Raw genomic sequence first — 25,264 nt, 5'->3', positions numbered from 1 at the left:
GATTAATTTGCTGCTGATTTAAATTGATTGTTGCAAGGTCAGATGTTTTTACTTTCAAATCCTTTTTACAGTTGCATTGCCAAATTTATTTGCTGATGATTTAAATGAATTGTTGCATAACCAGTTTATGTGCTGTCTCAGCAAGATCAGTTGTTTCATTCTTGCATACCCAAACCTACCCACCTCTTAGTCAGATCAATTGATGCATAACCAGATCTGTTAACTGCCTCAGCAAGTTTGATTGTTGCATAGCCAGGCTCATATTGAACACCCAGACCTTTTTGTAGCAGAATCAAATCAGTTATTGGAAAGCCAGACTTATCTGCTGCTGAATTAAGACACCTATTGCACGGCCAGCTATATTTTCTGCCTCGACCAGATGAATTGTTGCAAAGCCACAAATATTTTGCATTTTCAGGCTCAGCAATTGTGTCATTCAATGTAATAATTGCAAAGTCATATTTACCTGCTCTCTCAATCAGATTGATTGTTGTCTAGCCAGTCTCTTTCAGAGAGACAGTCTTATTTAGCTGAATCAAACACTTGTTGCATAGCCTGACTTATCTGTTGCTGAATCAGATCAGTTGCCACATAGCTAATCACACTTTGCATAGCTAGACTCAGTGTTGTATAATCAGGTTGATGGTAGTGTTCCGACATCTACTTGTTCTCTCTACTGCTTTAGTTGCTGGACATAGCCAGATCTCAAATCATCTCAATCCGCAGTAGTATAACCAATGTAAACTATTTCATAAAGAAGATCTACCAGCGCTAGCAACCAGAGAAAAATAAACAGTAACACAGACAGTTTATTCTGATGTCTGAGCCAGATCAGTTCGTTGCTTAGCCAGATCCAATTTAGCACACCGAGACCTATCTGATTCCTAATCAACCCAAGTGTTGCTTAGTCAGACTTGATGAGCAGACAGACCTATTTGCTGCAAATTGAAATATCATTTGAAGCTAAGTGAAATATAATACAGCTGGGATCTCCTAACAGCTAGTCTGACGCTTCCCCCCCACCATCCTCCCCACTTTACCATTTCCACTCCCACAGCAAGATTGCATTATTCCTAAACATGGAAATATAGCTGCTTCAGAGCTGAATAAAGAAGCAGGAAAACTAAGGATTCCACTTTCATAATCCCACACAGAAAGAAATGATGGACACTGTGGGCAGCCCTATTCGTCCCCAAAAAACCTATGTCAGCCTTCATTTACAGATATCTCCTCAAACAGCTCTCCATATCGCCATCAACCAATCAACTCTCTCCTTGTGCCAGAAACTCAGTACACAAGGAACTAACAGAAGGCAATGATTAGTGCACAGAAGATGTATTTTCTGCTAACTTAAATCAATTTCAGCTGATTCAAATTGATTGTTGCATAGCAAGGTTTGTTTGTTACCAATTTACATTAACTGTTGCACAGCAAGATTTATTTGCTGCTGATTTGCCTCTTCAAATTGGTTACTTGGCTATATGGCCACACCAAAGCCTACATAGTATTCCCATCCTTTGCAGCACATCATGGCCAACCCAATACTTAACATTGTTAGTAGGTCTTCGACCCTACAGGGCCTAAAATCAGCTTGCTCCTCACCTCCACACCCAGCTATACCAACCAAACTCCAGGCCAATCACCCTTGCCACAGCATACTACCCCAACCAACCCTGCTCAGAAACATAAACCTGTCATCCAGAACCCAAATCCTTAGAGAAACTACCACCAATACCCCTAACATCTTGTGCAGGCACTCTCTCCTCACTCTGAGAACCATTCAGAAACCCACTCACCTCAGGACACCCCATCTCAGCAATTCACTTTTAAGCCTACCCACAACATTCTAGGCGCTATCATCAACGCCAGGTCACTTCCATCACACGCATTTGACATTGGCCGTCATTGCACGCACGTCATCACAACTCACAAACTTGATTTCCTTGCCATAAACTAATCCTGGCTGGACGCAGCTGCCGGCCCTGCCTTGGCCATCGCCGTTCCAGATTGCTACTATATCTGCAGAAAGGACAGAACCACAGTCAAAGGCGGAGGCATTGCCATCATTGCCAAATCCTCCCTGAACATGAGAGAAACTCCCACCTCCACCCAATTCACCTCCGGGGAACTCCTCTTGGTAAAAATATCACCTCACACAACCGCCACCGTTAACATCCATCTGGTATACAGACAACCAGGGCCTGCACTTGCATTTGAAAATGACGTTACTCATATTCTATCGTCAAATTCCAAACCCAAATCCCAAACCATCATATTAGGTGATTTCAACCTAGACCTCCATGACCCTTAAAACAAATACACCCTAACATTGACTAATACCATGATAGCCCTCTGGCTTTCACACAGGATTCACAATCCTACTCATGCCAAAGGTCGTACTCTTGACTGACTCACAGACATCAACTGCACATCCACTATCTCATCCAATTTTTCCTGCCCCTGGTCTAACCATCATCTTATTACCTTCACCATCGAGACTTCAACCAACAATACACTCTCCACTAAATTAGCACCAGCAGCCCCAACCAGAAACAAGAGAAACATTACAGTTGACAACCTACTGCCACTTCTGCAACCCCTCCTCACATGCCAGCTCAAGGACAACCCTGACCCAACCATGTTCACCGAAAACTACAATGACACCATGCTGGCTGCCATTGATCAACTGGCCCCTCTGGCCCTTCGCAAAGCCAAACAATCCACTCACCTTAACGGGTGGTTCACCCCCACTCTAAATGCAAAAAAGAGAGGATGAAGCACTATGGAAGAAATCCCTGACGAAACGTAATAAATTAGACTTCCTCAAAACTGCGAAAGAATATAAAACACAAGTTCTTCAAACCAAAAGCGCACTCTACAACGACAAAATGGCCAAAGCAAATTCGAAATCTAAGGAACTATTTTCTATACTCAGAGAGTATAGAAGCTGGTGTCTGGACATTCAGAACGCCCTGCTAGGCTAAATCACTGAACTTCAGACTAAAATATCAGAAAAAAAGAAAGCTGTAGCATAAACCACAGCATCAGTCAATTTCCAACCCATATCTACTAATAAGCCTGAAAAACCTCCATTCGAATTCACCAAGGTCACCAACTCAGAAGGGTTACAGATCATCGCAAGTTTAAAACCGTCCAGATGCCAAAGAGATCCTTGCCCACCTTCAATCATCAAAGACTGCGCAGCCCAACTTGCCCCATTCATCACCAACCTCATTAATGCCTCGTTCGTCAACTGTGTCCCGAAGGACCTAAAAAATGCTTGGGTTCTACCCTTATTAAAAAGAAAAATATCTCTCGACCCCTACATCCCCACAAACTATCGACCTATTACCACCATCCCATTTTTACTAAAAATTTTAGACCGAGTGGCCTACCTCCAAATTCAGAAAGAAAACAACATCCTGGGACACAGGCAATCCGGTTTCCGCCCCAGACACGGGACCAAACGGCACTCTTAGAGTATAGCATCCAAATGGACAACCTGAAGGATAAAGGGAAACTTGTCCTGCTCCTCCTACTTGACCTCGCGGCTGCTTTTGATTTGGTGGACCTCAATATCCTTACCACAGCCGCACAATTCTCACCCAACGCCACTCAATGGATCAAATTGTTTCTCTCAGAGAGAACTATGAAGGTCTTCTCACCGAAGGCAGAAGCACCATCCACCCCATTCACCTGTGGAGTACTGTAAGGCTCATGTGTGGCTCCCACTTTGTATAACATCTTTACAAAGCTGCTGTTGGACCTTCTTGATGACCTGGGCATCTTGTACACCAACTATGCCGATGACACCCAGGTCCTCATACCCATCTCGGGACACCATGCCACTAATACCACCACTCTCAACGCCATCTACCTAACCATACAGGCCTGGATGGCACATCACGGTTTGTGCCTCAATGACAATAAGACCGAGCCTTGCCAAACTTAGCTCGGCCTTTCAATCCTTCAACATTGACGGCAACACCATTTCAGTCTCCAGCCATGTCAAAACATTAGGCTTCTACTTGGATTCCTCCCTTACCCTAGCGAAACATGTGAACGCTACCGCCTCTGCCACCTCCTACATCTGAAAGTTGATTAACTCCTGCAGACCCTTCCTCTTGCCCGACAGCTGCATCACCCTGGCGAGAGCACTAGTGCTAACTAGACTGGATTACCGTAATGCACTAAACACTGGCACCTTGACTTACAACATCAACAAACTCCAGGTCCGTCAAAACAATGCCATCAGAGCAGCCCTTACCATTCCCAGATCAACACACATCTAAAAAACCAGACACAAACTCCACTGGATATCCATCCAAGAACAAATCTGGTTTAAAACGCTCACACTGGCCCACAAATGCCTCCACTTAGTAGTCCCCGCCTATCTGGCTGACAAAATATGTAAAACCCAATCAGCCAGACCCACTAGAGCAGCCTACAAGTACCTTCTTGTCACCCCCAAAGTCAAGCTCCAAAAAGCGGGTGGTAGCAGCATCCCCTCGATGGCCAGTAAACTCTGGAACGCCTTACCCATTCACCTCAGAGCCCAGGATTCCTATCTTCCGCAAACAGCTCAAAACACACCTTTTCAGATACCTATTGCACAACTAACTCACATCACCAGTGACACCATAGCCCTCTCCCTTTACCAAACTCACCCAACCACTAAGACATCTGCTATGTGATAGGGGTGAAATGTAAAAATCTATGTAATTGTAAAAAGTTTAATTATGTACATATGAGTGTATGACTTTAATATCTGTAGTTTACTATGTGAGCACAGATAAATAAATAAATAAATAAATGAATAAATAAATAAATACTGCATAGCAAGGTGTATTTGTTGATGGTTTAAGTAATTGTGCCAGATTTATTTACTATTTTTATCTATTTCATTGTTACATAGAAGGATTAATTTACTGACAATTTAAATCAAAGGTTGCATAGCCAGATGTAGTTGCCCTCTTAATTTTCTTATTTGTTTTGTAGCAGTGGGGTGTCGTTTTAAGTGGGTGTTGGTGGAGAGGGATAAATTGGGTAGAATCCAGTTTCAGGTGAACAACTTGGGAAATCAGTTGATGTGGAATGATCGGTCTATCTTTCAATTCAATGATTTCCTAAAAGACTGGTTGGATTCTGCTTCAGTGGATTCAGTCGAAGAGGCTCTCTCGGCACAGAACCTTGTTCCATTTATTGAAGGTAGGATCAGAGAGAATGGGATGAGGGAAATAGTTTTTTCAAGGAAGAGAGAGACTGATCATCTATTTGATGAGACAGTCCAGGAGAAGAAAAAAAAAACTGAGGATATATCTCAAAAGATTGAGAAAACATACAGATACTGCTGAGTACTGGGGTAAAGCTTAAAAAATAAAAACAAACTTTTAAGAATTGGGTGAAATTCCAGAAAGGTCATTTACTTCAATTAGAGGGAGAAAGGATTCTTAAGATTCGGAGGGATAAGGGTACCAAGGAATTTTGGAGAGTAATGAATGAAAAGCCGGGCAGACAAGAATTCATTCAAGCAAATGGTATAGCAGAGGAGACGTGGGTAGAATTTAACAAGGGAACTTATGCCAGGGACGAGGGGGACGTTTGTGTTGATCCGCAGTTTGAGTCTGGTGACTGTGATCTCAAATTAGATGAGGAGTATATTGAGCATTTTATAACTGCATATAAAACTTCACAGGCGGAGGGACGGGACGAGTCTCTAACTTTATAATGAAGTTCGATACGACCCTATGGACAGAGATTCTACTCACTCTCTTTCAGAATATCCTGCTAAATAAATGGATACCTGGCTTGTGGAGGGTTACGATTTTGGTGCCCATTTTCAAGAAGGGCAATTGGTCCTTGCCAGGAAATTATAGGCCTATCGCCCTTCTTGATTTGTGTAGTTAGATTTTTTGGATCTTGGTGCTTGGGGCACTGAGGGGGTGGGCAAGAAGTGCCAGATGTATTGATCATTATCAGTCCGGTTTCAGGAGGGGTCTCGGGACCGAATTAAATGGGTTTATATTATCCAAGCAGGTGAAAATGAAGAAATCAGACAAGAAGCTACTTTACCTGGTTTTCATGGATCTTTCCACTGCTTTTGATGGGGTGGTAAAGAGCCTGAGGTATTCCTCCGTATCTGTTGGAGATTCTTGCTTCACTGCATAAAAATACAAGTGTCCGGGTCCGTTTAGATGGTGAAAGAAGATTGCCGAGGTTTGTGGCGACACACTAGGGTGTGCGACAGGGTTGTGTGTTGACCCCAGCCTTGTTCAATTTGTATCTTGCGGACCTGGGCTCCTGGTTGGACCGGGTCAAGGCTCCCCCTTCCGAGTGTTGGTACTGTGAAATTCCATGATATGCTTTATGCAGATGACATGTCCAAAACGACAATTGGCCTACATCGATCAATAAATGCATTCTCTTCCTTCATGGATGGACATTGTCTTTTGCTAAATTGCCAGAAAACAAAGGTCCGGCCTGTTGGAATAGGAAGAGGAAAATGCAGTTTGCTTGGAAAATTTAAAGTTCCCCTATTGAGTGTGTAGGAGGTTACCTCTACCTGGGATTTCCCATACATGGCTGTCCTAATAAAAAGATTAAATGCGAGGCCATGTGGAAAAATTTAATAAGTTTAGTGCACACTTGAAAAGAATTATCTGGAAAGTGTGGACATGTTCTTTAAAGCCTGCAATAACATAATACAGGTCCAAGGTGTTAACTTCTCTAATGTATGATGTTGATGTGTGTTGGGGGGTAGCTGAATTGGTCTCTTGCAGAATGTCCTGGGTTTGCCTAAGGGTGACCCAGCTTCTGTTATACTGTATGAGTTGGGTCTGCAATCAGTGGAATTCTGTTTTGAATGGAAGTGCCTTTCCTTTCTTAGAAAAATCAGATTGCCAGAAGAAAACACCCTATATTCTGAGTTAAACACCCTGCTGATAAATGGGGAGTTGCAGAAAATAATGGAAATAAAATGCTGAATGTACTTTTTGTGCTCATTCGGCATAGGAGAATGTTTTGAATCCCATAATGCCGAACTAGGGGAGCAGGGTTAGCGGGAGTGTCCCCCACAACCCTAGTTTGGCATTATGGGCTTCTGGGGTTGCAGGGGTGTCCCCCACTTACTTTGCATGAAAAGCGGGGGACAGATGGTAAGAAAAAGCATGCAACATTTTCAAAATGCGAAGATGTCAGCTTTGCACTTTTGGGACTTTAGCATTTATGGCATTTCGGCTGCAGATTTTTTACATAGATCCAATAAAAGAAGATGTGGCACACTTTAAGGTTTGGGTGAAACTCAATGACAATGTTCTACTGGATATGGACTGATCATTGGAGTGTCTGGAGTGTTAGAAAGGGACTGGATAAGAACAGGTGAGGCCGTAGGAAAATACACATTGTTTCGTAATGTCTCACTCATGTCCAGGAGCGTATCTGGAAAGATTTCCAAGTCCTAGCTGGAGAAGCAAATGTATGCAATTCCGCTTGAATTTGCTACCGACACAGGAAACTGTGGGGCCACGAAATAGTCTTGAAAGATTGCTAAGACATTGGAGGCTATGTAATGCCCCCGGTACCACTGAAACTATTGAGCATCTTTTATTATACTGCATGCAGTCTCGGTCAATAAGCTGTAAATATTTTCATCCGCATGTGAGACAATATAAATTCATGGATCTGGACGTCTTTTGGGAATATAATGGGAAATCGATTGTATTGACTTTGGTGCCGATCAGATGCATTGAAGAAATATTAGCTATGATGTCCTGATGACATGGATTTTAACTTAGTTATGTGCTATTCACTATTGTATCAAAATTGTGAAGTGTAAATGTATAATTGTGTGTTTGGTTATTTATTAACTGACTTACATGTATTTTGAATTAAATGTGTGTAAGGTTTTCTTTGTTAAACCATAACACAAATTAAAAAAAAAGAATATGTGCATAGCCAGATTTAATTGCTTCTACAAATTGGCTACTGCATAGCCAGGTGTATTTGTTGATGGTTTATAATAATGGTGCCAGATTAATGTACCTGCTTTATCTATTTAATTGTTATAGATACAGGATTTTTTACTGACTTTTTAAATCAACGGTGCATAGCCATATCTAGTTGCTCTCTTAATATACTTATTTGTTTTGTAGCCAGGGTTATTTGTTGATTATTTAAATTGATTGTTGCATAGCCAGACCCAGGTGATGCTGCATTGCTGAAATATCACCTGTTGCCTATATAGATGAATTTGAATGAATGGCAGGAAAATGTTGTAAAGTCAGATTTATTTGCTGTCTCAGCCAGATCAATTGTTGCATATCCAAGCCTATTCTTCAGATCCAGCCTTAGCTGGTGTGCAATTCAATATACTTGTTGCAAAATCGGATTTTCTTACTCTCCCAACCAGACCTATTATTGCATAGCCAGTCTTTTTCACCGAGTCAGTCTTATTTAACTGAATCAAACATTTAAAGCAAAGACCCACTTATCTCTTGCTAATTTGTATCAGTTGCTGCACAGTCAGTCCTACTTTTTCATAACCAGAAGAAAAAAACAGTGATTTGGCCGTTGTGTAATCAGGCTGATGGTTGCATAGCCAGATCCACTTGATCATTCAACTGGATCACTTGCTGCATAGCCAGATTCATAATACAGCCAGAGCTCAAATCAACCGTTATGTACTAAATGACATTGTTGCATAGTCAGAACTATTACCTCTCTCAACCATAGTAATTATTGCACAGCCAGTCACGCTTTATACAGCCAATTATCTGATTTTGAATCAAATAATCAATTGCATAACTAGTTTTCTCTGGCTTTTAATCTAGATCAGTTAGTTGCATGTTGCTTAGCCAGACCTGCTAAGTACCTGTGCCTATTATTTGCCATAGCAACTGCCATTTGAAGCTAATTGAAACATACTACCCAGGGAATGATGCTCTGACAGCTTGCCTTACAGATCCCACTATGCACTGGTACACAGCAAGACCGTATCATGCCTAGAATACAAAAAGGTAGCAGGATCAGTGCTGAAGAATGAAGAAGGTGAAGCTAAGAAGTCCACTTTCATAATGTCCACAAGCCAATCAATGAGGGACACTGGATGCAGCCCTTTCTCCCCTACCTAAAAGAACCATGACAGCCTTCAATTCCAGATACCTTTCCAAACAACTCCCCCAATGGGCATCAACCCACCAACACCCACCAACTCCCGCCCGATGCCAGCAACTCAGTACTCAGTTAACTTATAGAAAGTGGTTTATAGTGATAAATTTGAATTACATTATGTCGACAGTCATAATGTTGAAAAAAAAGTCGAAAAAAAATGTTAAATTTCTTTTTTTGGTTGCTTTTTGTTCGAAATGGGGCGGTTCCCCCCAAACCCTCCTTTTTTGTAATTATTTTTATGTTTAACTCTGTTTTTTTTTACCTCCGGAACCCAAAAAAAACATGTAAATAAAAAAAGAAAGCATTTGAAAAAAAATTGACATTTTTTTTTCGACATTATGTCTTTCGACATAATGTTTTCGACTTATTCACTGCCTACCATAGAAAGCAATAGGAACCACACCAACCTTATTGCAAAACCATTGTTGTCCAGTGCAACTCCCATAAACACTTGACTGCAGGAGTCATGCTGATCATGCCTTACATTATGAAGCAGCGCCCACAGTCCATCACCGGAACCTGAATGACAAATCCAACCTCACTAAGAATGTACTCTGTTTATTTGTGGATGAAATCAACAGCCACAAGTATTTGAATGACTAAAACACAAATAATGAACAAAATCAACTCTTTTCTACATGATGGAGCCACATAGGAGCAGTTCTTACCCGGTGTCTACTCATCAATGCCCTCTCTAGTGCTAAACCCTCCTTTGAAATCTATAATCTTCTACGTGAAGAGACAATAGGCCTAGTCTTATTCAGAGAAATGTGGCTCAAAGAGGATCACTCACCAGACATGCATAAAACCATTCCCACAGGCTACGAAAGTAAGATTGCCAACAGGATTGTGCGCAGATATTACATCAAACTTAAAGCTCCAAGCTTCCATTATGTCCCAGAATGAGAATCTCTCTTTTTAGTCTTCTCGATCACATACACGTCAACACTAACCTTCATTCTCATAGAATCTACGTGATTCCATCAAAAATATTTAATTGAATACCATTTCACCTAATTATTTTTTTTTAGCACCTTTCACTGATAATAAATGTGGGGGAGATCCCTGCACGCCCCCAACATCTCCCCACCTTAATGTATACCCAAACCCAACCCCATCTATATTTCTGGTGAAATGTGTTCTTAAAAGTTAGTTGAAATGGGATTTGAAGAAATTTCCTGCGGAATGGTGGAATGCCTTCTCATATATACATAATCTTCCAAATTTGCTGAAATGGTCTCTAATCTATCTATCAACCACCAAAACCTCACAATACAGGGAACCTTCATCATCTGTCTTGAGAAGAAAGTTAATGCAGATACAAAGTCTCTCTCCACCAACAAAGAATCGGCTAAAGTACCAACCACAGGACGGGACACACCTTGAGCGGCTTTTCTGAAATGAGAAATTCACCACCATTTCCTCCCATTCCACTTACATTGAGTAAACCACCACTCTATTCTGCTCACCGTTTGCACCACACAGCCCGCACTTGCGAAGCTCTTGAAAGGACCCAACATTAAACAAATCATGTAAGATCAGAATGAACGCATTGCTACTCTAATTGCAATTGTCTTGATAAAGTCAAATTCCCACACTAAATCAAAAGGAAGGGATCGTCGTTAATGTTAATGTTGACAGTAAAGCCCTTTAGTTAACCCACTGTATACTTTATCAAATTTTGTCAAACCTGCAAAAATGGTCCACCCTTCAACGATTTTATGGGATCTTTCCAATTCAATACATGGTTGATAAAGGCATTTATTAACAAAAGGATGTAGCAATTTCTTGTTGGATCCTATTTATATCTTTACAGTTTTACCCCGCAGAGACCAAATTCTTTGTTTTTGATAGACTTATGGCAAAGATGATGACTTGATGCTCGCAGCCCACAGGAGCAGTCTCTACTGACCATTAATGGTCTGGAGACCAAGTTAAAGAACTTAGCCAGGCGCTCTTAGGACGGGTGTGTTACTGGTATATTCCTTCTATGGAATGCAATGGATGGATTATGGAATGGTTGGATATGATCATTTATTGGATTTCAATTTAGAATTGTTTCTACCGGGCCATTTTCAGGTAGGGGGTTAGTGCTTTCAGCCATATTTGTTCATCTCGAATCACCAGCATTTCTTAATTCAGCCTTTGGCTTCACATGTTTTAAATATTCAGATAGCATGCACTCTTGCAAATAAAATCATATCACACCAGATACTTTCTCCAACTTTGTGACTATCTCAGAAGAGATAAGTGGATCAGCCAAAACTGGCAGACTCCTAATTGGGTTGAGATCCAATTGATTGGTAATGACATTGCTCCTTCTGTCCATGGACCCACGGTCCTAGACATCCTTATTTGTTTCTAGCTCCAGCCTGACTCTTTCTTCCATCCACCTGCCTTCCTTTTTCAAGGTCCTCCTGCACACACATGTCTGCTTCTTTCCCTTATGCCTTTATGATTGTAATGTTGTGCACTTTTTCCCCTAACCTCTTGTCACCATCCAACTCCTGTGGTTTTTTGGACTCCTGCAGCTGAGACTTTGTGTCCCCATTAAAGACTTTGATCGTTCCACTTGTGCTGTATCATTGGTATTCCAATGAGGACTTTCCATCCATTGCCTTTTTTGCCTGGCATAAAGGCGTGTGGCTAATATATCCTCCCATTTTCTTTGCATGTGCTGTCACTACTGTTCCGAGGTACTCTTCCCCTCCTGTCACCCTTTTTGTGTGTTACCCCGCAATTTTTCAAGTCACTCGCTTTTCAAAATCACAAGATCTGTGCAATTGTACAAAAGATCTGTTATTGTTTTCCTATGCACTAAACACAGAAGACTGGGGACAACAGCCTTCATGCCTGGAGCAGTACAGTTTGGCACACCCTCACTGAACTTTATGGTTCTCCCTTCCCAGTGTTTTTTCGAGAAAAAAAGGCTCGAATTCAGGCAAGTGATTTTGGAAGGGTGTACTGCTTAATATAAGTGGTTATAGATTTCTATGAATGTTTACATTTGTTGTTGTTCTCTTATTGTATTTTACTATTGTGTAATCTTTATTAGCCTTCCTAAATGAACACCACCCAACAATAATTAGAAAACGTAACCAAACACACATAGGACCGTGTAGTGTTGATCAGTACCAGCAGCCCAGGACCGTTTCCCTCCACCCTCAACTAACCTACTCACTTTTTGAATCTCTTGCCAGCCAGCATATACTACACACACACATCGTGATGCACACTGCAGTGTAGCAGCTGCTAGCATCCCACCACCACATTACCTACTGCGGAGCAATGGAGAGCTCTCTCTGCACTGTCCCATAACACGCCCACTCACTGTCAATTTCCCCCCTTAGTCCCACTCTGGCAGCCAATCAATCTGGGGCTGTCCGCTCTGGATAGTTAGACAACCAGGTTGCAATGCCAGATACTACCTTGAAACATACCAGCACGCAGGAATTCGGTACGTACGACCTGCACCCTTCAACACCTTCGGTTTCACAAATGCCTCTCCAACTGAACCTCCACATCCCTCACCCCCCATCGCTCTCCCCCCCCCCTCGAGGGTCTCACTTCTCTTACAGAAATTTTACAAGACGTCGTCAAAATTTTAGAAGATGTGGTATAAAAGAGCACCTTTACATTACATTACACACACAATCTGCAGCTGTTTATGGTTTGCCGCGCTTTATACATTGTAATAAACTAAACTGTGGTAGGGCCATATCACCTGAATCTTTCGGGGCACAATCCTTTTCCAGCAATAGGATACTCCAGTTAATGCAGGAATATAAATATCTTGTTGGGTTTGTGGCATTCCTGTCCTCTCAGTGAATTGATAAGCAACATATTTCACTCTTACATGTTTGCTTCTCAGGTGCAAAACATCTCCACAGAAATCCAGTCCATATAAAAGGTTGCTTATGCTGTCATTGTGGTAGTCTTAAAAAGCAGACTGGCTGCATTAGGCAGGGAGTGCATCCATACTCCTAAATTAGCGAGAGTTTGTTCCAGGTATCGCTTCAAACTGGTGATTTTTCTCATAGCACCCTTTCACTATTATTGTAAATAGTATGCCAGCACTGTGGTTCAGCAAGTGAAACGGTCGCCGTGTTCAGTCTGCAGGGGTGATACCCGACCCGGCCGGCTCCCCGCTTCATCCTTCCATGACTGACAAATGCAGTGCCATGAAAAAGAGGGTTGTAGTTATTCTACTTGGAGGAGAGGTCATTGCAAGTGAAAGTAACACTGCTGATACAGACATAAATACTGGCCAGGCCTGGTGCCACATCAGCAGTAGCTGGGCCTTCGTCAGGAAAAAGAGGACTTTTAGTGGCTGCAGCGGCATAGTCAACATCATACGCAGTGTACAATTATTGATGGGTTATGTGGTGTCAGAGGACCAGTGGCAAGAACAGAGGTGCCCACCGTAGTTGATAAACTGGCATAGGCAGATTGGCAGCAAGAATCGGAGGCACACACACACTGGGTGGTAACTGGTAAGCTGCACTATGTAATTACTTGCCTTAAGCATGGGGGTCAACCTGCACGTTGGAATTTCTAGTATAGAGGGCCAATTCTGCCCTTCGTTTTACTGATGAATTGAGAAGCTGTAAGAATACGACATGAAGCACAGAACAACCCATGTTATTATAATCCTTCCAAGGTCCATCAAATGGCTATTGTGAAATTAAAATTGACAAGAATTTAAATACGAAAAACAGGGGCATAGTCAATACAATAGACTTCGAAGGACATCAAAGGCTGAGCCCTCAAATATGAATGGCAGATCAGAATGACTAAACCCACAGAATGATGGGGTGATCAGGGTCCCTTCATTTCAGCAAGGTTTGGGGTAACCATGCCTTCTTCAACAATTATTTTAGGGTTATTACAACATTTCAGAAGCATTTTGAATAGCTTAAACCTGGTCAGGGAGCTTTGGAATCTCTTTCTGCAGAGTGCTGGGTTGTTCTAATAAAAATATTGGCCCTCATTCAGAGTCCGGAGCAAAAGTGCCAGTGATTCTGTGATTTCGGTAGTACCGTTTCTGGCAACAGTCACGACAGAATCACTGACACATTACAACCCAGCTGGAGCACGCAAATCGCCATACCAGAATTGGTATCACCGGCATGACAGAAACACTGGCAAAAGCAAGAAATGCTGGTGTTTCCATAACAAAAAACACTGAGTCCGGCAGGCAAACATTGCAAACACTGTCAATGGGGCGACCGATGATGGTAACACCAGCAACAGAAACACCAGGACCGAAAACAGCGTCATCACAGGAACTGGAAGCTCGCTGGTGGCCATTTTGAAAAACACGATCCATATAAAATTGCCCACTTCCTGTAGCCATCCACTCACTGAAACACTGACACCATGACAGCGTTATTCAAGGCACTTGTCCCAGAGTTCCGTCAGTGGAAGCCATGCTTCTCTGAGACAGAGCTAACTGTGTTAACAGAAACAATTATGGATAATGCAAATTAACTTTTTGCCACTGACCACAGGTGAACAAGCTAACGTAGAAAGTCGGCAATATGGGAGGAGGTGGCCCACAAGGTCTTGGCTATGGACTCTGTCCCCCGTACCCTTTAAAGATTGCCATAAGAGGTGGGACGACCACCACCTCATAGTGAGGAACCTGCTCTCTGCCCACAGGAGGGAATGTCATGCAACTGGAGGCGGGACGCCCTCTCTCCCCCAATCAGACTAATGTCCTGGGAGGAGACCTGCAGCACAGTGCTGCACCTGGAAGGGATTGAGGGAGTATGAGCGGCAGAGGCCAGTGCCGGGATGCAAGCAGACAGCAGCAAGTAAGAGACACATCAAAACACTAAACCTGAATTGACTGTGAAATGCAACACACACATCATGGAGTCAGGTCCAACTGCATAACACCGAAAAACACACCTACTACATGAAATGGGCCATGCACATACAGCTGCCTGGAGAACACAAGCATTGCACCCCAAATGCATGTTCAAACACATATGGGCACATGAGTTCCGGGCATGTGCACAAAGAGACAACATGAGAAGTAGCACATACACGAAGCACACCGGAACATGGTAGCGTGGCTGCACTACGACCAATTTGCATCCATACCACACACACACACGCACGCATGCATCAAAGCTGTCCTGACACCCAGAAACCATGTCCAGGCAGAATTAAACACAATGACGTATCTGTGTGTTGCAAGTCCATTGGATGACACAAAGGTGATTAACTGCATGCCCATCTCATCCTCACAGGCACATCCTCTGACAGCCACCCTGGCGGACATCCCAGCCAGCCATGCAAAAGAAGAGGACAACACCTGCAGCACCACAGCACAACCGATGCCTGCCGCAGCAACGCAGCCCCTGGGCCTTGTGGCCCAGCCACCCGCCCCTCTAATGGTGCCAACAGTCACTGTGGCCCAACCACTTGCCCCTGTAGTGGTGTCACCTGTCACTGTAGCCCAACCACCTACCCCTGTAGTGCAGCCCTCTGGCCCGCCAACACGGCCAGTGTCTACCGAACACCAGCACCCTTCACATCCGGGAACATCGACGGATGAAGTTGCAGTGTATGAAGCTGGGGTCCGCACGGATGGCTCCCCGGACCACACACCATACCATAGGCCAACATGCAGCCCCTCTGACCTACATAGCCCACAACCAACAACAATGGCAAACATACGTGACATGGATGCACGCATCTTCAGAATTGAACAGAGGCATGATGAGATGGGCGACCTTGTGAGGCAGCAGCTACAGGATTTTCCCCGATGCGGGACTGCGTGCTGGCCAGCATACAATTCTGTACCTGTGCCCTGGGCCACTGTACCTCTGCCCTGGTTGTGCTAGCACAGCAGGTCCGGGAGGGGAATGAGGACATCTCAGCTCTCGTAGAGTCCGTCACCCACACCCTGCAGGCGGCCCTCAACCGCAGGGTCGTCCATGGATTAGACCCCCCCTCAACCATCACCGCACCAGCTAGCTCATACCAGGAGAGCCCAAGGCACCGCTCCCAGCAGCTGTCAGGTTCACCTGCACAAGACAAGGCCTGTGATATCAAAAAGCCTAGGAAGTGACTGGGACCCGCAGCAATAACAACACTATCTGATTTATGGGTGTGTTTGGGGAGGGAGTGTTCGCGGAGGGAGTGTTTGGGAGGGAATGTTTCGGGAGGGAGTGTTCGGGGAGGTAGTGTTCGGGGAGGGGGAGTGGGGCACACAGTGTTGAATGCACATTGTTCAAAATAATACATAAAACTTGTTACGCACACAAAAATCAATGCCTGGACATTCCTTATTGGTGTGGTCTGCTTTATTGGTACTGGATCGAACATGCAGTGAGGGGCATGGGTTGTGTGCAGTGGATGGGTGGTCAAAAGAAGTTGGCAATTATTTTCTGACGGGCTACACGCCCATCCCTGACATCCATGTGTACGTGTTGTTGTATGGCTGGGGTTGCATCCCTATCTCCATCATCTTCAGCTTCTGCTGGTGGCATGTCCATATCCGGGGGCAGGGGTATGTTGCATCTGACACATATATTGTGTAACATCGCACAGGCCAGGACTATCTTCCCCAGCTTCTCTGCCCTGTACATGAGCCCCCCAACCCCGACCAATGCAGGCATCAAAACCGTGCCTTCAAAAGTCCAAAGATCTGCTCAATAGTTGCCCGGGTTCACACATGGGCACCATTGTAGGGCACTTCCTGCTGAGTCTGGGGGTCTCTAACAGGGGTCATCAACCACGGCAGTAGCAGATAATCTGAATCACCTGCAAGGGATGGGACACAAGGTGAGCCGTTAAATGCATGTGGCTGGACAGTGCTTTGATCCCTGAATGTCTGTGTGTTTGACACATGCATCTGGGACCGTGGACTAGCGGGCCCTTATGTACCCTGCTGCACCCTGTGACAGCCAATGCTGGACATGCTGTGTGTGTAGGGTTTGGGTACCTGGGATGGGTTGCTGGGGGTAGCCTACTGACCAGCAAATTACGACCCAGGCGGTAAGTTACCGCCTGGGCCGTGACTTTACCACCATGGCGTAAACTACGTTTACGCCATGGTGGTTGGCGGACTTACCGCCCCATTCCGACCTAGGCGGGGCGGTAAGTCCCCAATCCCCATTTACCCTTCCCCATTCCCATTTTTGCCCCATAGGGCATAATGGGAGTGGGGAAGGCGTTAATTACGCCACCGTAATTTACGGTGGCGTAATTAACTCCATGGTCCCTTAGCGCCATGGATTTTAACACCTGCTAAAAGCAGGTGTTAAAAGCACCATGGCGCTAGGGGACCTCGTAATCAGGCGGTAAGGGTCGGCGCTGTTAACGCTGCCGTAAACCCCTTACCGCCTGAGTTGTAATGAGGCCCTATGAGTCACCCATATGTCTGTGTGTCAACAATGTCCGGGTTGGACTTTGACCTGCCCCTGCCACGACTGCACACAGTGGATGGCACCCATAATGCCGGTTTCACTGCGATTGCCTCGCATCCACATTGCGTGTAGGCTAACATTCACAGAATGCAGGGAGGGCCAATCCCCACTTTGGTCCCACTGTGGCCTTTCATGGAATGGGTTGGATGGCTTGCCCCTCTCCCTTCAGTTCCCACTGGGATTCCACCCGTGAGCTACCCACCTTCCAGCGGTAGCTCAGCACACTGTGTCTGCGAGTGTACACTGTGCAGTGCATGGAGTGCATTGGTGTTCACTTTCACATTGACATCTGATGTGTGTGTGTAATGGTGCACTGCTGTTGTATTGAATGTGACTGTGGATCACACACAGTTATGGTGTGCCCATGCATGCACCTTGTCCCATCAATGCATGTGTCACAGGGGCCTAGGTGGGACTGTGTAGAGGTATGCTGGGATTTGTGATTATGGCTGTGCTGCATTCTGGTACTGGTAGTGCATTGCATGCGCTTGTCCATATGTGCTCAGAATGGGATGAGCTGTCCCAAAGCTGTCTGGTGAGGTTGATGTAAATCATGGCCACTCAATTGTGCATGCCATTTGTGGGCCAGCATTTGCATGGTAGCGGTGTGTGTGGTTATGCTTTCACTCACTCAATAGGCAGGTCTGCTATCCCCCATAACGTGCCATGTGTGCCGGCGGGGTGCTGTTCCGTAGGACCATGGAGTCATGGGTTGATCCTGGGAAGCGGGCACAGAAGTACAGCACTGACACCAGCTTCAACAGGGGTGGTATGGCTGTCCAGATGCCTATGCTGCTCTCAATGTAATCTTGGAGAAGCTCCACCAGTTCCAGGATAGTTTCCCTGTTTAGATGTACAGGGTATGGATCTCCCCATCAGTCAGGACCCAATATGTTGCCTTTGTGAGGGGTATTGCTGCAAGCCTCTGCGCCACCACTTGCATGGCATTGTGCCTCATCATCATTCTTTTCTGCCTACTTCTCTTCCTCCTCTGCCTGTCCTCCTATTGCCACTGATGCAGCTCCTGTTCATACAGCTGCACTCCAGCATGCAGCACCTCCAGGTCCCTTGCTACAACTATAAGTGGCAGCATAGTTGTATTGGTCAGTGTTTGTGGTGTGTGTGTGGTCCATTTCAGCAGTTTCAGTGCCTATTGGGTGCACCTGTGGCCTGTTCTTCATCACCTGGGCCCGTTTTCCACCTGCACCACAGTGCCAGTGTTTCTGGCACAGATTTGCCAGTAGTCCCAGCATTTATGTGCCGTGTTTCTGGCAAAACCACTCTCGTATGCTGCCTTATTTCCATTGTGCTAGGGTTTCCAGCACGTGTTACAGTAGGTCCTGATATTTCCGTTGACTGTGCTACTGGCAACGGTGGCACAGTGTGCGGTGTTTCTGGCATCAGTGTTATCAGCATTACATCTCGCAGTAGTGTGGTCTGGAAAAAGTGCAGGTAAACGGAATTACCAGCACTTTATTTCCCGACCAGCACACTTGTAATACCCCCATTGTATGTATGAAGGACACACTATTGAAGCAATTGGGGTACATCTAACACTTCTATGCCCTCCTGTCCTTCAACCCACCCTTCTTTATGCTCATCTTCTCTTACTTCATCTCTCCATCATTCCCTTTTCACCTTCACATTACCCCCGAACACTCTTGCATCCTCTGTTTAATTAAATGTTATTTTCTTGTGCCTGCTTGAGGCCTCTGACCGTTTTGGAGCAATAGGAGATACTTTGTTCTCTCTGCATTAAGCACCAGGCTTTGCTTGCAGCTGCACATGACCTTAGCTCGCTTTTTTCCAAAGAAGTCCTCTAACGGGGATGTTGCATCAAAACTCTTTCTTGAAACAGAGACATTCAACTATTTATTAGAACTTGTCAGGACTGGGGGACCTGATATGAAAAAACTATGATTGCTCTCAACCCCCAAACTGGGACGCCTGGTCACCCTAAAGACACTGGATAATAATAGCAGCTATTATTAAAGCACTTAAAAGCAGGAGTAATCTGAAATGAGGCACTAGATAACTTGATGTTTTCATTATCTGCTGGTGTGGAAGCAGCGTAAGATGGAGGGTTTGCTACCTTTCATTAACATGCTGGTGGTACATTGGTCTCTCTAGTGAGCACCTAGACCACAAAAATGCACCAGCAGGGTTGGTGTGTTCCATATTAAGGTTTGAAAAAGTCAGACTACTTGGGCTTCACTCTCCTCACCCATGATGTCACCAGCTGTTATTGATAACCACCAATCCACAAAGCCATATATGACGCCCTCTGAAAGCCCCTTACCAACGTTCCGTAGCACACCATCCAACAATGCACCCAGTTCAGACACTAGTCGGACTCCATTAACTACACCTTAAAAGGATAATGCTGCAGACATCACAGCAGAGGCATGCAAACTGAGAGCTATATTTGTAGTCAGAAAAGACAGGTGATATCGCCTCCTGCCCGGTTATTAATGGCCGGCGAACACAAACTATGCCCAGGCCAACCTTGTAGCCAGCATACAGCCCACAAGGGGTTCTCACTGCATTCATTCCTTGCTTTGCAACAGTGTGTACACAAATTGGCAGAGAGCAACATTTAGAGGCCGTTTGTCTTGGAACAAGATTGGCAAAAGGTATCCTGCCAGTGCTTAATTTCTGGGGGTGTTTGCCAGGGCTCAGCCCTGGCTCTTATTCCTGAGCCCCAGCACTTATTGTCTCAGACTCAGACTGATTAAGAAGCAATTACAACAGAGCATCCATCAAGCCCAATGAACAGGTGCGAGCTGTAGTATAACCCCAAATGTGTCGACACTGTGGGCTGCTGCTGTGGGTGGTGGCAGCAATGGTGGGGAATTGCCTGACCACAGTGTCACTAGCGTGCTAGAAAATATTTGGGGCGTGGCACTTTTTTTCTGACAAATGAAGCACTGCTAAGCCTGATTTTTTTTGTCCCTGTGGATCACCACTGGATACTGGTTTACATTCAGAAAACTGTTGAAATTCACTGCTCTTGTGCTCTCTTTCGAGTGTAACAAATCTGAGTGTTTAGCGCATTGCCAAGCAGAAAAGGAGGTTGCTGACCTATAGGGGAATTAGGAGTTCTCTTCACAGGCTGGAGCCTCTAAGGTCAGTGACCTGGGCAAGAGCCGACCCCATATGCTTGGTGTGTGTCTGACCCTGCCCCAGCCTGCCCTGAAATCGCCCGAATTCCCTACAGGCGAATTCTGATTTGGAATAAGCAGAACACTGTCCCAGTACTCTGCAGTCTGAGCCATGCCCAGTAGCTGTTGGCGAGGCTGTGCTTGTGGTGCTGGACTGACAGCAGGAAATACATGAATTGTAATTAACAAAGGAAGTGGTGCCAGCCCTTCCCGTCTTCTGCACAGTCATGCTATGTGTCAGCAACTGAAGCAAACGTAAAGCCTTGGCAGGCACAAAATATACCGGTAAACACTGAATTGGAACCTCTTTTCCAAGAACTCAGTGGCATTCAACATTTAAAACTGTGAGTGTGTTTACATTATTTGTTTTTTTTAATGTAATCTTTTTATGTGTTTATATTCTTAAGGTTATCATAGATCATCATTTCTAGGCCTGGTCAAACTTTCTCCAAAGTAATTTGTGGGCTCCATTGAATCTCCAAGTGAGATTCAAGAAGGTTTGCGGGTTCCCACGGCATTTTCCTTCACCCCAAATGTGGGCAAATTGACTTTACAAGCCAGAAATCTGCAATTAAGTTTACACAAATGTCGACACGTTCAAATTCTTGGGTAAAAAAAAGAATACACAAAATAACTTCCAAATCTGCAGGAAGAGAGAGAAAGGTTATGGAAAAGGGAGGGGTGAGGGTGTGCGTAAGGCTGGTTAGCCACAGGAAATGGAGTCCTTTGCATCTGTGAAAGTTATCCAGCAAGAAATCGCTAGAATCGCACTTTCAATCTGCTGTAAAATAAATCCACAGGATAATGCACCTGCCACTCCTGAGCTTAACTATTTTATAATAAGTCCAAAGTCAATAACTTCATAAAAACAAGTAAATCTAAGTCCAATTGTCCACAAGGCTTTCTGGGGCCTGGGTCCAAAATACCTTCAGCTATCCCTCCGCAAATACCTCCCCTCTCGAGCTCTTTGCTCCTCTACCTCCAACTCCCTCAGGGTCAGTAGTTTTTCGAAGAAACGAGCTGGGGGTAGATCTCTGTCTTTGGCTGGGGCCTCCCTCTGGAATAGCCTCCCTGCCACTCTAAAACTCGAGGAGAACCATCTCCGGTTCCGGAAGCACCTCAAGACCTTCCTCTTTTCTTCTGCCTTTGCTCCCCCTCTCCCCTGCTTATCTGTTCTCTCTTGGCACCGTGCACCTGGCCACCCTCTGTCTTTCGGGCCCAGGTACCTGCTCACCCTGCCACCCTCCCGCACTGCCTCCGGGCCACCCCTTGCACTGTATCTGTACCCATAAAGCCCCCCCCCACTTTTTCTTCCTGCACTGATCAGACCTACCCTGTCTGCTGCCTTAAACCTAGCACTTGCAAATTGCTGGCTGCACTAGCACTGTTTGTTGCCTTAATTATTTATGTATTGTTATTTATCTGTTTCTCCTCTGCTTCGCACTTTCCACTTCTCCCTCCTTCCATGCACTTTTCCCCTCCCCCACTCCCATGCACTTGCACGTTCTCAATGTCACTGGGCCTAGTAAGATCGCTATTTTGTTCTCCCATGTTCCCTTCCCTTTCCGCGCTCTGAAACACTTGTGTACGAGAGCGATAGAAATAAAATATCAATCAATCAATAAGGCAGAGTCAGTCACATGTCAAACAATCATGATGCAGGCTTTCATCAATCCGCTGTTAAATTAATGAATAATATTTCGTTGGGAATTATTGCAAAGTTATGTGCTCTATACCTGGGAAAGACACTCGCCATAGTTCCACAGTACTTTAAAAAAAAAAAAAGATTACTTTTTGTCAGCTGAAAACAAAGAGTTAATTTTGCTTTCTATATCAAAGGAACAGCGAGTGGCAAACCATGAGTCAATTAGACACTATGTTTTCCTTGAACATCCCCGGTAGGAAATGTTCTGACCTTTTCCATTTCGCTTATGCTTGATTTGCTTTGAACTTGTGCTGGCAGGGAAGGGCCTGGTCCTTCAACCCACTGTTTACGGCAACACATCCTCAGCGTGAACTTTTCCTGAGCTTGACCTGACTCTTGTCACCCAAGTCTTTCAAAAAAATTAGCGAATCCCATGAATCCCAAATTCAGCGAAAATGTGGTTGATTCGCGTTCGGACACATTTATTTGCCCAGGTTTAATCACTTTGCGTCTGTGGCTGCTTTCAAATCGTCCCCCTTTGAATGTGTGCACTCCTACATTAGCTTCCAGCCAGTGCCCATTGCTTCCTGCCTATAGAATCGCATTAGACATGAGCTGCACCGAGCACACTGGCCAACATGGCAGCAGGCTCCATTCCGTTCGGCAGGTGTTTGTCCAGTCCTGTTTTTATTTTGATTCTGGGACTTGGACTCGCGGATTTGTAAGGGAAATCCCTGACTTTAAGGAAAAAAACAGGACTGGACTAGAATCTCACTGGATCTAGGGGCGGTAGCGGTAGATGAGTAAGATGAGGAAGTAGGACTCGAGAAAGGGTTGAAGAGGCTAAGACCAGAGAAGCCGCACAGGGATGGTAGATACATAGAAAGATAGTTTTGTAGAAAGACAACAAAAACTTGACAAGTAGACAAATGGCATGCTAGTTACAGTAAACCGACTACTAGACAGGTAGACAGATATGCAAGTACAGGACAGGTAGATAGATAGATAGATAGATAGATAGATAGATAGATAGATAGATAGATAGATAGATAGATAGGCATATATTTAAACTGAGGCATAGAGAAATATATAGCAATGGATAACGAAAAAGAGATGTACATGTAGAGAGATAGACATATATTTAGATAGAGGGCTAGAAAGAGAGTTTGAGAGAGAGAGAGGGAGAGAGATAACTAGATAGTGTGATGGATAAAGATATAGCTAGCTAGGCTGGTAGATAGATAGGCATATATTTAGGAAGAAAGATCAATAGAGAGCAAGGGATAAAGAGATAGATAGGCCTATATTTAGATGGAGGGAGAAATAGGTAGAATGATGGATAAAGAGATAGATAGATATGCATGTAGATAGAGAGATAGATAGGTAAATATTTAGATACAGGGATAGATAGATACACAGATACATAGATAGAGCTGGGTAAAGAGATAGACATGTAGATACAAAGGCACATTTTTAGGTAGAGGGATAGATAGATAGATAGATAGATAGATAGATAGATAGATAGATAGATAGATAGATAGATAGATAGATAGATAGATAGAGAGATAGAGAGATAGAGAGATAGATAGGCAGAGTGAAGGCTTGGTAGACATATATCCAGCCAGGCTGGAAGAAAGATAAGAGCTAACCAGATACATAAGCAGATGCATAGGCACATTGGTGGAGAAACGCACCGCTAGAGGGTGCACTGCTCTCCTCTGCAGGGCACAGGTTCGAATCCCTGCAGGGTGTATGAGGTCAATACCTTGAGGGCCTAATTCAGTGAAGAATTTTATAATTGCAAATCCCTATTGGAAAATGAACTGGGAAAAAGTAAACCTGTTTTTAAAAACACCAGGATACACCAAGATCTGCAGGAGAAAGTGCCAGACGAAACATTTCACGACTGACCAGAAAGACTGATAAATATATCGATACACACAACGTTGAACAAGGCTGGAACCAAAGGCACGCCGAGGTAGCTGAACAGATAGAGAAACAATACAGAGAAAGGAGGACAGACTGACAGAGAGATGACAAATGGGCTGCAGGCAATGAACACAGTCCTACCATAGTGTGCTCGTCGCTCTGTCCCTCCTGTGGCAAATCACACACCAGCGAGCACACAATAGCGATTGTCTCTTTATATAGACTGTCACCCAGGAGTAAAAATATTCCTGCTCCAAGTTTAGACAATAGATGCGACGGTGGAAATGTGCAGTAATTGGATCCCTGCACCATCCCAAGCATCTGTGCTGGACTCCCGGAGCAGGACAATAGAATCCTAGTGCTGCTCGGGACACTAGGGTGCGATGAGCCAGGCGCGAGGCATGCAGAGGGCTGCGAGGCAGAAGAGCGCCCACAGCTCCCAAGCCAGGGCAAAAGGCCCTGATCCAAACAAGCACTGACACAGTCCGCAGGTTTGGCTTTTCTGCAGTCAACATCTGGTCTGCGTCACATCGGTGGAAAGGGAGTGGACTCACGGAGAAAGAGCACATCAGAAGCAACACAGGAACGGTGGGGGACACAGTGGCGGGGTGGGGCACAGGGAAGATAGTGGGTGTGGGACCCAAGACAGCCATGAGAGAATGCAGTGTGAGGATAACAGGTAAAGGGTCACAGGAAAGAATGGAAAGGGAGCTCAGATGAGATGAGCAGTGGGGGTAGAGGCACTATGTGAAGGGAAAGAGTGTGTGATGGTCAAAGAGGAGTATCACATGGAACATGGCACAGGGAGAGGGTTTTACAGGCAAACATGCACAGTGAAGGTAATTGCTGCAGAGGGAAAGGATCACTCAAGGGAAAGGGTACCCAAGAGAAAAAGCACATTTGCTGCCATCCTATATATA

The 25,264-nt window shown here is 44.7% G+C and overlaps 1 protein-coding gene across 1 annotated transcript in view; it reads right to left on the bottom strand.

Annotated features, from left to right (window-relative positions):
- The window catches only part of MYL10 (myosin light chain 10), a 160,596-nt gene extending 136,001 nt beyond the window's left edge, over positions 1-24,595 (bottom strand). Inside the window, exon 1 of the mRNA XM_069614990.1 lies at positions 24,486-24,595. Within this exon, the coding sequence (XP_069471091.1) occupies positions 24,486-24,488 (3 nt within the window). The 5' untranslated portion in view covers positions 24,489-24,595. The remainder of the gene's footprint in view (positions 1-24,485) is intronic.
- Between the last annotated feature and the right edge of the window lie 669 nt (positions 24,596-25,264).

This window comes from Ambystoma mexicanum, chromosome 9, assembly GCF_040938575.1.
Source record: "Ambystoma mexicanum isolate Mex_15411 chromosome 9, UKY_AmexF1_1, whole genome shotgun sequence".
In the NCBI taxonomy this organism is placed as follows: Eukaryota; Metazoa; Chordata; class Amphibia; order Caudata; family Ambystomatidae; genus Ambystoma; species Ambystoma mexicanum.
This window is presented reverse-complemented; position numbering and strand designations above follow the sequence as displayed.